This window comes from Budorcas taxicolor, chromosome 22 (assembly GCF_023091745.1).
Source record: "Budorcas taxicolor isolate Tak-1 chromosome 22, Takin1.1, whole genome shotgun sequence".
Lineage (NCBI taxonomy): Eukaryota > Metazoa > Chordata > Mammalia > Artiodactyla > Bovidae > Budorcas > Budorcas taxicolor.
Window position 1 is genome coordinate 46754837 of NC_068931.1, and position 16929 is coordinate 46771765.

Consider the following 16929-nt stretch of genomic DNA (forward strand, 5'->3'; position numbering starts at 1 on the left):
CTGCATTGCAGATGGATTCTTTACCTGCTGAGCCAGTCCACATCTGATCCACCAGCAATTCCACTGACCCTATCTTTAAAATACAATCTAATAAGTCCAGAATCGGCACAATCTCACTAACTACCTTGCCACTCCTCTCATCCAAATCACCACCATCTTCTGTCTGGATGTGTCAGCCTCCTAACTGGTCTATCTGCTTCTCAATACCTACCTACGGTGAATTCTCTGCACAGCATCCAAGTGATCCTGTGGAGACGTAAGCCTGAGAATCTTATCCTTCTGCTCAGAATATAAACTGCCCTTTGATTCTCCTTTTATTTTTCATCCTTAGTCTCAGAATTTTTATTTTTCAGTTGCTCAGTCGTGTCTGACTCTTTGCGACTCTATGGACTGCAGCACGCCAGGATTCCTTCCCTATCTCCCAGAGTTTGCTCAAACTCATGTCCAGTGAACCAGTGATGGATTAATACTTATTCCCAGAATAAGTATTAATAAAAGCCACCACCTTACAAAGGCCTACAAGACCTTACACGATCTGATCCTCCGCCCAGGGTTTACCTCTCTAACCTGTTCCTCCCCTTCTCTAAGCTTACTGCACACCAACCAGGCTGATTCTCTTGCTCCTTCCAAGGGACTGATGAATGCTTTTATCCACTGTTGTCACCTTCAGAGGAGCTATGGGACCAGAACAACAATCCTAGGCCAAGTCAAGTGGAAAAGTAACCATGAGATAGAGGTATGCTCCCAAATCCCTTGCACTTGGCTGGGTTGAACCATGGGTGTGTATGTGTGTTGTGTGTGTGCACACATAAGCATGTGTTCACGGATGACACAGTACAAAGGGGTGCAAAGTATTGAAGAAGCTACCACATGCAGAAACAAGTCCAGGGCCAAGAGAAATGGTCTTGGACCAAAAAGTCCCTTCTCTACCCCCACCCCCAGTGTTAGCCTCTGGGTAGTGACAGTGAGTCCAATAATTATAGGAAGAAGTCAGAGGTATGGTGGGAAAACACTGCCTGGGGGTAAAGGGGCTGGGGTCGGCCCCAGCCAGCCACCTCCCACCTATGTGACCTTGATTTTCCCACTGGCAATGCTAGAGGTTTAGACTGAACAAATGTCTTTGTTTTTCTCCCCCATCCAAATTTCTAACATTTTAACAGTTTTGGAAATAAGCAATTCTGGCACTGGCTAACGATTTCAGAAACGTAGCCCTGAAAGGGTGTGTCCAACGATGAAAAATTAATTTTTAGATGAAAATCTATAACAGTAAAAAGAACTTGGTTTTCTGCATGCTCACTAAATGTCTGGGTTTTGCATTCTTGCATTTCATCAACTCCCTGGGTCATAGAGTTCATCTCCTCCAATTTCACAGAAGGGAAACAAAGGCTTGGAGAAAAGAAGTCATTGCACAAGGTGACCCAAAGCCGGGGCCCAGAGCCAGCCTGCCTGGCCACTACAGGAGCCAGCCGTTTAAAGACACTTGGCAGGAAACCCGAATTCTGTCTGGAGAGCTCTCTTCCTCCAACTTGTCACTTGATAAATCTGGGTTGTTGTTACATACCACACTTTCTTAGAGGGAGATATATTTGCCTTCTTTGCTTAAACATTCACTTAAAATGTATTTCTTTATGCAAATGTCCACTCATATACATAATTCTATATAAATGCACAAATCCTGTGATCGTATGTGGTTTTCTAAATGCACTCTTTTCTTTCATGCTTGGCTCTGTCTCCCTTTTCCCCTCCTTTCCCCTCCTGCATCCTGCCTTCACCTCAGATAACTCATGTAACAGTTGTGGATATATCTTGCCAAATTTCCCTCTGTTTCACCCAACCTTGCACAGAACGCACATAGACCCAAACACATGTGGGACGTCAGTGTTCCCTTTACAAAATGGCATCATATAATACATGTTTCCCCATATCTTGCTTTTCTCACTCAACAGTGCTTCCTGGGAATGGCTCCAAGTCTTCTGGTACATATTTAATTCGTTGTTTTGATTGGCTGAAAATGAGTCCCTGGTGTAGTTATAAGGAAACGTTTCCTAATAGACATCATTATAAGATCACCAAAATGTGGGACCTCAGGGCTCTGTGGAGTCAAGACTCCAGCTGTGGAAGAACATGCCAGGCTGTTCTCACTTGCAATAGGCTCGTGAGCAAGAATAAAGGCAAAGTAGAGAATAATGGAAAAAAGTGAATATGTTAGAAATATGTTGAATATGATCATACTTGTCTGAACAGTGTGTGTGTGTGAGATACCAGAAAATGGCCAGAGAGAATGGGGTCACCAAATGTTCATGGTGGCCTTCTCTGATGGATAGGACTTTAGGGAATTTTACTTGCTTTTACGAAAGGGATTTTTTTTCTTTCTTTCATACACATTTTTTTGCCTTATTTGAATTTTAAAATGATTATGTATTATATGTGATAACGAGATAAAACAACGATTTCATTTTGGGTTTTTTAAGAAAAGAAACAAAAGCCTCTCTGTGTGTCCTTCCACTGAAGTTCTGAGGATATTAACAACAAAGAGCTGGTCAGAAATGCTGCAAGAGTCAGGACTAGAATCATTTGGAAGGTGAAAATTTGAGATTTTTATAAGAGATTGAGATAAAATTATTTTGTATTTCATGGAAATCCAGATATTATGACCCAACATGCTGGTTAGAAGGGAACTGTGGATCCGTATAGTGTTATGTAAGTGGTCTTTACATGGTAGGATTTAAATGTGTTCTAGAACAGTGACTTTGGCCACTTGATGTGAAGAGCTGACTCATTGGAAAAGACCCTGATGCTGGGAAAGATTGAGGGCAGGAGGAAAAGCGGACAACAGAGGATAAGATGGTTGGATGGCATCACTGACTTGATGGACATGAGTGTGAGCAAGCTCTGGGAGTTGGTGATGGACAGGGAAGCCTGGTGTGCTGCAGTCCCTGGGGTCGCAAAGAGTCGGACATGACTGAGCAACTGAACTGAACTGAACTGAACTGAGAACAGTGACATGAAAATAGGCTCAGATAGTAAAGAATCTGCCTGCAATGCAGGAGACCCGGGTTCAATCCCCAGGTTGGGAAGATCCCCTGGAGAAGAGAATGGCAACCGGCTCCAGTATTCCTGCCTGGAGAATTCCATGGACAGAGGAGCCTGGTGGGCTACAGTCCATGAGGTTAGGAAGAATTGGACACGACTGAGCGACACAGACTCACACACACAGAATGGTGACATGTGAATAGCCACAGAGACACACACCCCTGCCCCATCCTCACTCTGGGTAGAGGTGATATCTGGCAGAGGGGGAGGGAGGTGGCCACCCAGCAGAAGTCACAGACTTGAGACCAGCAGAGTAGGTAGGCTAGAGCATGACTTCTGAGAGCCTCTCAGGCTGTACTCCTGCCATCTTTCCCCTCCCGCCAGACTCTAAAGGGCATCCATCTCTCCTCCCAGAGAGGAGCTGGGTGATGGCCTGAAGCCACACAGCTGACCAGGTGATGGCTGGAGCATCTGGGGTCTGGACTCCCTATACCCCCTTTGAGAAGATCCCCAGCCCGCGGACATCCCTTCCTCCCCTCCCAGCCCAGCTGACGAAAGGCCACACTTTTGAGAGTGTAGGAAAAGATGCTTCACTGGGAGTGGTAGATTCTTTCTACTGGACAAGGAATCCTACAACTCAGCTGAGGACTGTGTGTTGGGAAGTTCTTCACTCCCAGCCCTTCTGAGACTGGAAGGTGTCAGGTGGCGTTGAGACCTTTGACTCTCTCACAGCTGACACTGTGTGTTTAAAGCTAACTTAAGTGGCGACTCTTTTATTATTGTATTGTATTGTCTTGTTTATTTTGGGCATTTGTAGAGAAGTATGAGCAGCCACGTTCCTTGCAGTCGGGAGGCAGTATAGGTTGGCTTGCTGGTGGGCTGGAACTCTCCCCAACCCTGCATCCCAGCTCCCAAGTCCTCAACAGGATTGCTCCTCACAGCCAGGCCCAGTGACTCCTACAGGGTTTTACTGTACCCCAGCTGGTTTTCCCCCAAAGAACAACAATATAACATTGCAGCCTGAGAGGGCGCTGCTATGAACTGAATTGTCTTTCCTCAAATTCTTATCCCAATGTGACGGCATTTGTGCATGGGACTTTGGGAAGTCATTAGGTTTAAATGAGGTCATGAGAATGGGGACCCATGATGGGATTAGTGCCCTTATGGGAAGAAGTGTGTGTGTGTGTGTGTGTGTGTGTGAAGTCACTTCAGTCGTGTCTGACTCTTTGCCACCTCATAGACCATAGCCTGTTGGGCTCCTCTGACTATGGGATTCTCTAGGCAAGAGTACTGGAGCGGGTTGCAAGGCCCTCCTCCAGGGGGTCCTCTCAACCCAGGGATGGAACCCATGTCTGTTATGTCTCCCGCACTGGCAGCTGTGTTCACTAGGGCCACCTAGTGGACAGAGGAAGAGGTACCAGGTCTCCCCTCTCCAATGAGCTAGCAAGGGAGGCCTCACGGGAACTCAACCCCACTGGCACCCTGACCTCTGACTTCCAGGCTTCAAGGTGTGAGAAAAGAATGGCCCGCTGTCTGAGCCACCCAGTCCATGGATTTGGTCGCAGCAGCCTGAGATAGCTAAGACACAAGTTCACATGTCAGAACCCTTTCCTGCTCCATTCCCAAAGGATAATCTTGCTTGGAGATGGCCAGTTCCAGGGAGCCGACGGGTGCAGGTAGAGTGTGGACAGACATTGCCTGAGAGGCTGTGGCCCCGAAGGCTGGAGCCGAAGCTGGGACCTGCTGATCCGGCAGGGCTGCTGCTTCTGTCTGCTGTGATTCTTGTGAAAGATGCTGTCAAGAGCAGGGCCAGCCCAGGAGGGGCATGAGTGGGGCACGGAGGGGTGGACAGTGGTTCTGGGGGTAGCCCGGCTGTCTTAGCCTCTCCTTGGGCTTACCCTCCCTGAGGCACATGCTGCCCTCTGCTTCCCCATCATCCTCTCCTGGTTCCTTTTTAGTGTCTTTTCTGCCTTCTAGAGCCTCAGGGCTCTTTCTGGCTTCCAACACAGTTACCAAGCGGTTTTAATTAGAAAAACTGATGGCTGCGAACTGTTACCCAGGTAACTAAGACCCTTAATCCTCTAGAAATGTCCTCAGAAGGCCCTGGAGGGGGAAATCTAAAGCTCCTTATCTGGGGTCCTCGGAGCGGTGGGCATGGGATTTCTCTGCTGGTCCCCGCTCTGCCCACAGGGATGACGGGCATTCACTCTGACTGTGGAGCAGCAGGCTTCAAAGCTGTATTTCTTTGTCATTACACAGTGATCATGGGGGCAGGGAAGGAAAGACTCAGCTGTCTGGCACTGCCTGACTGGCTCTTCTTTCCTTCCAAAGAAGCATCACTGGATAAAAAGGCTGGAGCACCCAAGGTCCTCGAGTCTAGTCCCCTGCCTCTGGGGTAATGCTCTGGTTCAGAAAATTCAAGAACCAGTACAGCTGCCTCTTTCCTTTCTAACTCAGATGCCTTGAAGTGGACACCTCCCCGCCCCCTGCCATCTTGCCCATGGTCTGGCTGTAGGCCTCCCTGGGGGAAGAGGGTGGAGACCCAGCACGTACACGTTGCCATACTCCATCTCGGTGATGGTGATGGTTTTGACGTGCCAGACCAGCTCTCTTTTGGGGATGAACCGGTCCTCCCTGGCGAGGTGGCCCACGCAGAGGGAGGCAATGTCCCCCAAGTAGACGCTGTCGAACTCAAACGTGTCTGTGGTGCCCCTGCAGGACACAAAGGTACCATCAGTGAGCGCTGCTCATGCCCACTGAAGGAAGTAAGCATTTATTCAGTGCCAGCTGTATCCTAAGTGCTCGTCTGAGGAACAGGGATAGACTGGCAAGCGAGACCTGATGTCAGGCCTCCATTGCTTGAGGGCTCCCGTCTAGTTCTGGAACAAGACAATTGGAACCATTAAGAAGCCCTTCAGGCTGCCTGTTCCCAGAATCAGTGATTGGTAATAGCTGATGGTATTGGAGGAGGGTGAGGCCCTGGGCCCTCAGCACTGGGCTGAGGAGGAAGATGAGATTCAGGGAGCAGAGGGAAGGGGAAGGGAAGCATCTTCTGATGGGGACTTGATTTGGCAAAGTCACAAGGTTGGAGGTGCAGTCATTTCTGGAAGGAGGGCTGGCTTGGCTGGAGTTTAGGTTCAGGGAGGGAAGGGGTAATGGAAAAGAAGTGGGGTGGGCTGCCTTTTGGGGGTGGGGCAGCTCAACCCATCTTCAGGAAGGGGGGTTATTGAATAGAGGGTGAAATGAGGTTATGGGAGGAGGAGGCTCTATTTAAGAGATTCTGGAGGCAGCAGGGAGATGAAGTGGGCATCTGGGCAGTTTGGAGGCAGCTCTGATGTACAGGAAGACGTGAGATTCTCCAGGGCGTGGCAGGCAGCTGGGAGTGCTGAGCGGGGGCGCTGTTACACGAGACCTAATTTTGATTTTTCCTATGAAGCATCTTAGAGGCTCTCCCCTCCCTCCCTGCTTCTCACTAGAACCGAATTCCATGCTGTCTTATTTGCATTTTCATGGGTGACTCTCCCTTTTCAATAGACTGTGAGTTCCTCATTTGCAAGGATGTGGAATAACATCTGTGTGATTCCCAGTCCTGCCACATAGTGGACTTGCTGTAATTAAGTGATTTTTGTTGTAGTTTTGCATTAAGTTTAAAAAAATTGAAATACATTTGACATATAGCATTGTGTAAATTTAAGGTGTACAACATATGAATCTGAAACATTTTTATATTGTACTATGATTGCCATTGTGGCCATAATTAGCACTTCTATCATATTGCATAATTATCCTTTCTTTTTCTAGTCATTGGAACAATTAGGTTCTAGTCTCTCAGAGGGGGCTCTCTTTAAATGACAGTCCTCTCCCTTCCCTTTTCTAAAGCTCCTGTTGCGTCCCTAGAGCTGGAATGGTGTTGGCACACGGTAGGTACTCAGTATGTTCTTGCTGGTTAGGCCCATTTGTATATTTACAGCCCCAACTAAAAGGGTTGGCTCTTGGGGTCCCCTTCTTATCCACCCCACTTATCCCCATTCCCCTGTGGGCACCCCCTCTTCCTACTTTCTGAAGGCCCGCTGTCTAGAAGAATTCTCCACGAGAAACTCTTTGGACCGATTCTTCCTGCCCTCCAGGATGAGCCAGACGTTCTCCCTGGTTTCGCCTCCGTTGCCGGTTTCTATGACGATCTCGTAGGCTGCGGTGGAGAAGGTGGGAGACGGTCAGCAGAGGGGAGGCGGCACCCACCACTGGGGCAGAAGCAAACCCGCCTCTCCCTTCAGGTCCTACATCTGGTCTGAGACCACAGCCTTAAGTGCAGGGGCTGGGGCACAGGTTAAAATCTTTACAATCGAGGCGTTGTCAACAGAGCCTGCCTCGATTTGGGGACAAACCACAAGGAGGGGATGAGTTTCCCAAGGGATGCTGGGGCCTGGCTCTCAGGGATGGAGGAGTCTCTGAGATGCAAAGTGAAGATCAGGAGCAAAGAGAAGGGAGGAGAGTCAGGGCCCAGCTACAGAAAGGGGAGGGGAAGATCCAGGTGGGAGAGACTTCAGAAGAGCCTGGAACTTTCTCTAGCAAACAGCCTCTGTCTTGTCTCAGCTCTCACTTTGGTGTCTAGTTCAGCATCACAACCTCCCTCCCCTGAAGTTCCCACAAGCGGGTCAGCATTGTTTCATTTGTTAAGTGGGTGTCTAGTGCCAGGACTGGGCTAACCTCTGGGTGACCCTAGCACTCATCTCTGGCCCCAGATGGAAACACACTGACTATACAACAGAAGAGAATAGCCCGCAGCAAAGGGCACAAGTACCAAGGGGAAGAGAGCGGATCTGGCTCCCATTACGTCTTCAACCTGATCTTTCAGCACTTTCCCCGCCTTGCTCACTCTGCTTGGCCTCCATGCTACTCCAGCAGCACAAGGCCTGCTCCTGCCTTAGAGCTCTGTCTGTGGCTCATCCCCTTCCTCTCCCCACCTCCATCCATGTTGACCTGGTTTACTCCTTCTTGTCCTAGTCAGACGTCCCCTTCTCAGGGACCACCCTAACCAAATTCCAACCCAATTTCCCCAGGGCTCCAGCCTGCTCTACTGAGCTCTATCATCTTCTGATACCTTCTAATATGCTAAGCAGTTACTTATCATTTTGTTGCTTATTGTATGCCTCCCTCCCACCTGAATGTAAGCTCCATGAGGGCAAGGGTCTTTGTTTTGCTCTTTATAGACTCCAAGTGCCCAGAACGGTGCCTGGCACATAAGCACTCAATAAATAGTTGTTGAGTGAATAATGAATGATTGGGCTCTTTGCAGTAAGCTCCATGAAGAAGGCACTGTGTGAGCTTGGCCTCGAAGAAGATTCATGATTGTGATCAACAGAGAACTGAGGGATGCTCTAGGAGCGGGGGAGGGGAAGGAGCATGAGCAAAGATACTGGAGGGCGGCGGGGGGGGGGGGGGGGGGGGGGGCTTGAGATCCCCGAGATCCATGAGATCCAGCCCCACTCCCCATGGACCAGCTCGGATGGAGCTGGCACACAGGAGGACACAATATTTGTCTTCCTGCAGTTAGTGAGTCACTGAGGATTTGGGATTCCAGATCCAAAGAGATAGTTTGATTTCTGTGCTTTTATCTCAAAATGTGATAAAGACAATTAGAAGGGATGGCTATGTCTACAGCTCAATGTAATGTCAACCCCAGCCTCTCAGTGACCTGTTGCCTTTGTGACTTCTCTCAAGTCATAGATAAAGAGCATCCGGGCAAAGAACCCAGGATAGGGGAGGAGATCCACAGCGAGCGCAGCCCTGGAAGAAGAACCTGTCTCTGCAGGCCTAACCGTTCACAGCACCAGGGCATGAAATGAATGAGTCATGGCTGGGGGCTCAAAGCCAACACAGGGAGGGCAAGGTGTTTGTGCAAACCAGACAACTGTGAATTCAAAGAGGATCCTTCACTGTAGAGGAAATGGACTGTCAGCACCCAGGGAAGCAAGCAGGGAACACTAGGAAGCCACTTGCTTCCTGCAATCAGCTCAAGGAGGACATGCATGTGGATCATAACCAGCCCTCTCCTCATGGCCCCAAAGACGAGGCAGAGAGGGAAGGCATGTAAGTGAGGACATTCAGACGGATTATAAACAACTGTGGCCAGTTGCATCAACGGTCTTTCAATCAGCCTATTTCCACCTTGGAAAATGACTTGATAAAAATGTGGAAGGCATGACTCTCAGCTTTGTTTATAGGTTGCTGGGAGGAAAGGACAGAGGAGGACCAGGGACCTGACAGGGTGGGGCATGTAGCAGCCCAGCCTAGCAGGGATCCACGTGGGGCTCACCCCGGGGCCCACCCCGGGGCCAACACCCCCATGGGAGGAGTCTGGCCGGAGAAAGTGGCTCCGTAGCCACCAGGCAAGTCATTCACATGAAGGGGCCACTAACAAAGATACTGTGGGCTTCGTGGGCATGAATGTGGCAGGACAGGAGAGAGCGGAGCTGTCTGCCCTTGACATCTCGCCTGTGCTCTGGGCATGGTATCTGCAGACAGAGATGAACCAGAAGCCCAGGATGCACCGAGCAGATTCAACACACCTCACACGAGCAGCTCCTGAACAGATAGGTGTTTGCCTCGAGGCCAGGACAGCAGGGTCACAAGGCACCGAGGAGCACCACCAGAGGACACCTGGGCATCCAGTGGGCACCTGCAGCTTATTGCTCCACATCACCTCCCCCATCTTATGTTGCCAGGACCCTTCTTGGCTCTGCAAGTTCCTCCCGTGTGGTTTTGCATGACAGTCCCAGACCTGGACAATCAGAATTATTCCTTAAGAGATGCTCTCTTCCCTTCCACCAAAGCTGTTCGATTAGAAGGCTATGGGGTTGGGGGTACCAGCCACCATCTTCCCACGATGTAGAGAAAGAAACAGTTGAGAGGAGAAGGGGACAAGGACATACTGAAACCACTGGAGCCTCTGGAGACAGCCAAGCCCCAGCCAGTTCCACCTGAAACCTCCAAGTTCCAGGCACCAACATGCTCCCTTTTTCCTGGAGCCAGCTTAGGGCTGGGGTTTGGGCATGTACAACCAAGTCCTGAGCTCTCCTGAAGTTTTCTGTTTGCCTCCATTGGGACTGCCAATAGATGGCAGCTTCAAGAACATAATCATAAAGATGAATTTTAAAACAGAGCTGTCTGGTGGAGAGTGAGTCCTCCGACCTGGGGAGTTGGTCATCAGGCTTGATTGTATCGGAACTGGAAATGTCGCAGATAAGGCTGACTGAGCAGCCTGAAAAGGCTTCAAGTAGGGGTGGATAAGAAGGAAGGGGGCTGTAGAGGGGGGAGGCATTGGTCTTGCTGGAGGATGTCCCAGAGAGGGGGCTTCCCAGGAGGCTCAGGACCCGCCTGCCAAGGCAGGAGATGCGGGTTCAATCCCTGGCTTGGGAAGATTCCCTGGAGGAGGGCATGACAGCCCACTCCAGTATTCTTGCCTGGAGAATTCCATGGACAGAGAAGCCTGGAGGGTTACAGTCCATGGGGTGGCAAAAAGTTAGACATGACTGAAGTGACTTAGCACGCACACTGCATGCCCCAGAGAGATATTTTTTTTTGTCCTCCTAGGTGTCATGTGTGTGTGTGTTGTGTACACGCTTATGCACACATAAGCACATGATCTTACTGTCCAGGACTTAACACAGAATCTCTGGGGTGAGACCCAAATAACAGCATTATTTAAAAGTTGCCAGTGGTTTTCTTCTTTGCCTGCACATTGGAATCACCTACAGAGGCTGATGCTTACAGAGGATGGGGAGCAGCTTCTGACATGGCTAACAAAAATTGGAGGTGAGGCAGCAAACAGGATGCTAAACAAGGTGGGGTAGCTGATCTGTCTGGAGTACCAGCCAGGCCCAATGATGACACAGAGACCGTGGTATGATGAGTCCTGATAGGAATCAGGTCATATGAGTCCTACTGGCTACAGCTAAGTCTTTGATGTATGGCTTCACTTTTCTGGTTTTTGGTTTTCCATACCTAGGATAGAGAGAGGTGAATTTGCCCCTATCAAGCTCATAGGGTGGGCGTAGGGTGATGAGGATCCAGTGAGAACAGGGGATGTGTGGAGCACCTTCACACACATGAAGCTCTGTTCAGATATGAGAGGGTCTTTATTCTTACAAGTCAAGTGCCCAGAGATGCCCCTGGGGACACAGACATGGAATGTAAGTGCCATGAGGGCAGGATCTCTGCCCTATTCATTAGTGTGTCCCAGAACCCACACCAGGCTGTGTATTCATTAGTGCGTCCCAGAACCCACACCAGGCTGTGTCACTTGGTTAAAGATAGCTGAGGTTGGAATGATTGGCTTGAATTGTATCCCTGGCTCTCCCTAAGATGAGCCTCCATCTGTGGACATGGGTGTCACTGGCCTTTGGGCACCCTGCCCTCTGCAGGCGCCTCGTAATGACAGACTGATCCAGACCATTCCTGGGCTTGGTGTTCCTGCCCTTCCATCTCTGTCTCACACACATCCTTCTGGAATTAATGCAAGCACTGCTTCCCCTCTACCAAGCTCCCTACCAACCCAAATTCCATAGGTCTTAGCAAGCTGTTTGGCGGGAAATCTGTGAAGGAAACTCCATGGTTATGCTCCCAGCCTCACAAATCTCTCCTCCCTTGAACGCCAAGGGCCCCAGGAGCCTTTATTGCTCATGTTAGCAATTACGCATTAGCCTCCACCACTAAGGAGATTGTGAGGCCCCAAGGAAAAACAACCTTCATTTGCTGAGCTCTAATGATTTGTGCACCTACTAAGTCCCAAAGCCTGCAGAGTGATTCTGTCCTTGACCTCTGGGAGCTTATAGCTGCGTAGGGAAAACACAGATGGGTACAGTTCAGTACAAGGAAACTAACAATCACAAAGCAAGGTGCATGGTTCATAGCATCTAAAATAAAAGTGGGCCCCCAGTTAGTACAGTTAGAGAAGCTGGGAATTCACCCTCTGAATTAGGGCAGGCATCCTCATACATGAAGGCTGACAGATGAGTGGTTGGCCCTTATCTGAATGCTCCCAGTACCATCAGTGATCACCCCTCTCCAAGCAGCTGAGTCCATCACTGGGCAGTTTGGATGGCATGGTGCAGAAGGCTCAGTGGCTTTCCACCAAGCACCCATGCTTCCCTTTCGTGATGTACAGAGCTTGCCCAGGGCAACTGTCCAGCCAGGTACTACAATCCCAGGTGCCTTTGCATCTAGGTGGAGCTACATGACTCATAGAATATGAGTTAATGTGTTAAGAAAGTATAGAATGTGCCTTCTCCCAGCTCTCTTTTTCCTCTTCAAGAAATGTGGGAGCCACATGTTGAAAATGGCAGACAGGTGAGAAGAGCTTGGGCCCCTGAATCACAGCATGGAAGGCCTGTTGCCAAACACCCACACTGGACTGATTACATCAATGACAAACAGATTTTGTTGTATTTAGCTATTGAGATTTGTGGGTTTAAGTCTTACTGCAAAGTGTGTTACAGTAACTAGCTAGCTGCAATAAGAAAAGGTTGGAAAATCCTTTCTCTACATCAGGCTCTGCTATTGATAAGCCTTCATCAAATCTGTTGGACCCAGATACTGGCATCTGTATTAAAGAGACACCTCCCTGGTCCTTGATGGCCATCCACCTTAGGGACCAATTACTCTTCCCCTTTACACATGCCCTGAGGAAGGAGCCAAAGAGAAAGCTGTTGGTGGAGATGCTGGCTCCCTTCACATTCTGTTTTCAGGAAGGCCTGAGTTGGTGGCTGTTGCCATAGACATTAGTTGGAGAGAGTCCACGACAAAAAAGTAAACCAGAGAGAGCATCACATCAAACTGCCCAGGGTGGGCTTGTCCCCTGTGGGTTTTCCTGCTACCTAATAAGTCCCTGTGGTCTGGGGCCATGAGCTGGCACCAGTATCTTGGCTGTCTCAGGTTCACGAAGCAACACTTAGGGTGTTTACTTATGCACTGCTCCAGTGTTATTTCTCTCATTGGGCATCTGATTCCCCTCCAGCTATGAGAGATCTTCCTTTAGATTTTCCAACGTTGTCCCCCCTCCCTCTGCCCAGGCTGCATCTAAGCAGGGCCCACTGGTGTCCCCACGTACTGGTCTCCTCCAGCTCATCATGGATCTCATTGTTGGCGCAGGCGAAGTCGCGGACCGTCTGCCTGTCGCCCTCACTCTTGGAGAGCCAGCAGTCACATTGGAAGCGGAAGGTCTCGTCGCGGGAATTGTCCTTCACGTCGACATGGCTCAGGTGCCAGCCAGGAAATATCCCTGAGAACAGAGACACGGGGCTGGAGGCTGAATGGGCTCTTCCTTCCCTTTCAGACTTCTGCTCCCTACATCTGCTGGCTGTGTGGCCCTGGACAAGATCTCTGTCCTCTCTAGGCCTTTGTCTCCATGCTGATGAAATGAGGGGTTGGGTTAGATGACCTCTGAGATACCTCTAGCCCAGAGAATAGATTGGGTTGGCCAAAAAGTTTGTTTAGGTTTTTCCATAAGATATTATGGGCCAACCCAATAATTCTCTTTGCAAAATCCTTAACTTGCGTTCAGGAACTCTTAGAGGATCTCTGTGTGTCCATAGTATGTGCAGAAGGCTACAAGGAAGGCACGTATATGCTTTACTTTCACATCTTGCCTTCTCATGCCACTTGGGGTTGGAAGGGCAGTCCTAGCTTCTCCAACAAAAAGCCATTTCCATAATGGTGAGGGAGGATCAGACACTGCCCGAAGCAACATCTCTAGATCTTGCCATTGGTCTCAAGGGTTATAAACACAGAGACACACAGAGATGGACACATGCTTCCAGTCACCCAGTCCACAGGGAGCAGATATTAAGGCTCATGGGCAGAGCATACATACTGGCAGTCCTACTATAGCTTCCTTCCTGGTGTAAAAAGTACTTCATATGTTTTAAAATATAGGTGTCTTTACTGAAAGTGGAAATCAGCGAGTCCCAGAACAAGTTAAATTTTACAGTGGTTCTGTTGAGTTAAAAAGTGGTGTTATTTTATCAACAAAGAATTTTTTTGCATGCATAGTTTAAGTTTTATTTAAATTCAAAATGTAAATAACAAATGGTTAGTAATAAGTGGGGGCTTCTCTGGTAGTTCAGCTGGTAAAGAATCTGCCTGCAATGCAGGAGACCTGGGTTCGATCCCTGGGCTGGGAAGATCCCTTGAGGAGTGCACAGTAACTCTCTCCAGTATTCTTGCCTGGAGAATCCCCATGGACAGAGGAGCCTGGTGGGCTACAGTCCATGGGGTCACATAGAGTTGGACATGACTCAGCAACTAAGCACAGCCCAGCACAATATTAAGTGGAAATAACAGACTCACTCTGTTCTATATCCTGGGCAGGTTTCACTCCCGAATTCACTTCCAGAGTTCCAGGCACGGCGGTGAGAGAGAAAAGCAGTGGGATGATGGGAAGTGTGGATTCTGGGCTGCCTTTAACTTTATCCACAGGCAATCAGGGCGGTGAAGACAGCCAGAGGAGGAGGCAGCCCGACCAGGGTTGCCCTGGTGCGTGCTAGCAGGTTGCTCTCTTCCCCCATACCCCCCTTTCCTCTCTCCTCTGAAGGCATGGCACTGTCTCACCCCATCTTCAGCTCTCAGTTCAAGTTTGATTCTGCAAAGGAACTCCTTCCATGGTAAATAGCAGACTAACCCCAACCATTGTAAGATAAATAAGCTTCACTCTTAACTTCACGCTCACTGATTATTTAATTGCCTTGTTTTGGAAATGCTGGATGGGATTAACAGGGATCCTACCACGACTTTCTACACTAAGAACCTATCAAACACGGGAAGAGGCAGCTCTGGGAAGGCTGATGTCATATGACATCACTACCACCAGCAGGAAACCATCTTAATCCCACCACTAGAGAATCCATTTCTTTACAGAATCTCCTCTTTCAGAGTCCTACTTTATCTTTTTACACAAAGATAGCAAACATCGCACACTGTCTGACATCTTACCTTTTCACTCACAATCTATATCAGTACCTAAATATCTGCCCATCCCTTTCCATAGTTGCATGGTATTCCATTGTATGCACACACAAGAAGATTTCTATGTTGTCCTAATTGATGGATAATTAGTTGTTATCCAAGCTTTTACTTCTACATGCAATGCTATAATTACTACCCTTCTACATGCATCATAGCGATCTTTTGAAATCATGAATCAGGTTTGATTTTGCTACTTCTCATGGAAAACTGTTCAATGGCTTCACATTGCTCTCAGAATAACTGCAAACAGCTCACTAACAACTATAAGAACTGACATGAGTTGGCCCTTTCCATTTTGATTTCATCTCATACTACTTGCATTTTTACTTACTATATTTCACGTACACCTTTTAGTACCTTAATGTATGAAATCCAGTCTTGTCATGGAAATGTTGCACATTTTCTGTCTGCCTGCAACAATATACCCTCGGCTGTGAATATCCCCAGTGTTTCATCACTGAAGTGTCAGATCAAATGTCCTGTCTTTGGGAAGACCTTTCCAATTTGCAGAGGCTTCCGCATCCCCAATTACTTGCTATCACATTAACATACACCCATTTCACAGTTCAGTTCAGTTCATTCGCTCAGTCGTGTCCAACTCTTTGCGACCCCATGAATCGCAGCATGCAAGGCCTCCCTGTCCATCACCATCTCCCGGAGTTCACTCAGACTCACGTCCATCGAGTCTGTGATGCCATCCAGCCATCTCATCCTGGGTCGTCCCCTTCTCCTCCTGCCCCCAATCCCTCCCAGCATCAGAGTCTCTTCCAATGAGTCAACTCTTCGCATGAGGTGGCCAAAGTACTGGAGCTTCAGCTTTAGCATCATTCCTTCCAAAGAAATCCCAGGGTTGATCTCCTTCAGAATGCACTGGTTGGATCTCCTTGCAGTCCAAGGGACTCTCAAGAGTCTTCTCCAACACCACAGTTCAAACACATCAATTCTTCGGCGCTCAGCCTTCTTCACAGTCCAACTCTCACATCCATACATGACCACAGGAAAAACCATAGCCTTGACTAGATGGACCTTAGTCGGCAAAGTAATGTCTCTGCTTTTGAATATACTATCTAGGTTGGTCATAACTTTTTTTCCAAGGAGTAAGCATCTTTTAATTTCATGGCTGCAGTCACCATCTACAGTGATTTTGGAGCCCCCAAAAATAAAGTCTGACACTGTTTCCACTGTTTCCCCATCTATTTCCCATGAAGTGATGGGACCGGATGTCATGATCTTCGTTTTCTGAACGTTGAGCTTTAAGCCAACTTTTTCACTCTCCTCTTTCACTTTCATCGAGAGGCTTTTTAGCTCCTCTTCACTTTCTGCCATAAGGGTGGTGTCATCTGCATATCTGAGGTTACTGATATTTCTCCCGGAAATCTTGATTCCAGCTTGTGATCCTTCCAGTCCAGTGTTTCTCATGATGTACTCTGCATATAAGTTAAATAAGCAGGGTGACAATATATAGCCTTGATGTACTCCTTTTCCTATTTGGAACCAGTCTGTTGTTCCACGTCCAGTTCTAACTGTTGCTTCCTGACCTGCCTACAGATTTCTCAAGAGGCAGGTTAGGTGGTCTGGTATTCCCATCTCTTTTATGGTCCACTGGAGAAGGGAATGGCAAGCCACTTCAGTATTCGTCCCTTGAGAACCCCATGAACAGTAGGAAAAGGCAAAATGATAGGATACCAAAAGAGGAATTCCCCAGGTCATTAGGTGTCCAATATGTTACTGGAGATCAGTGGAGAAATAACTCCAGAAAGAATGAAGGGATGGAGCCAAAGCAAAAACAATACCCAGCTGTGGATGTGACTGGTGATAGAAGCAAGATCTGATGCTGTAAAGAGCAATATTGCATAGGAACCTGGAATGTCAGGT

The 16929-nt window shown here is 48.5% G+C and overlaps 1 protein-coding gene across 1 annotated transcript in view; it reads right to left on the reverse strand.

Annotated features, from left to right (window-relative positions):
• LOXHD1 (lipoxygenase homology PLAT domains 1) overlaps nucleotides 1–16929 on the reverse strand; it is a 197862-nt gene that overhangs the window by 896 nt on the left and 180037 nt on the right. Inside the window, exons 38-40 of the mRNA XM_052660502.1 lie at nucleotides 13142–13312; nucleotides 7090–7222; nucleotides 5587–5745 (exon numbers count right to left, since the gene is read on the reverse strand). Coding sequence (XP_052516462.1) covers nucleotides 5587–5745; nucleotides 7090–7222; nucleotides 13142–13312 — 463 coding nt within the window. The remainder of the gene's footprint in view (nucleotides 1–5586; nucleotides 5746–7089; nucleotides 7223–13141; nucleotides 13313–16929) is intronic.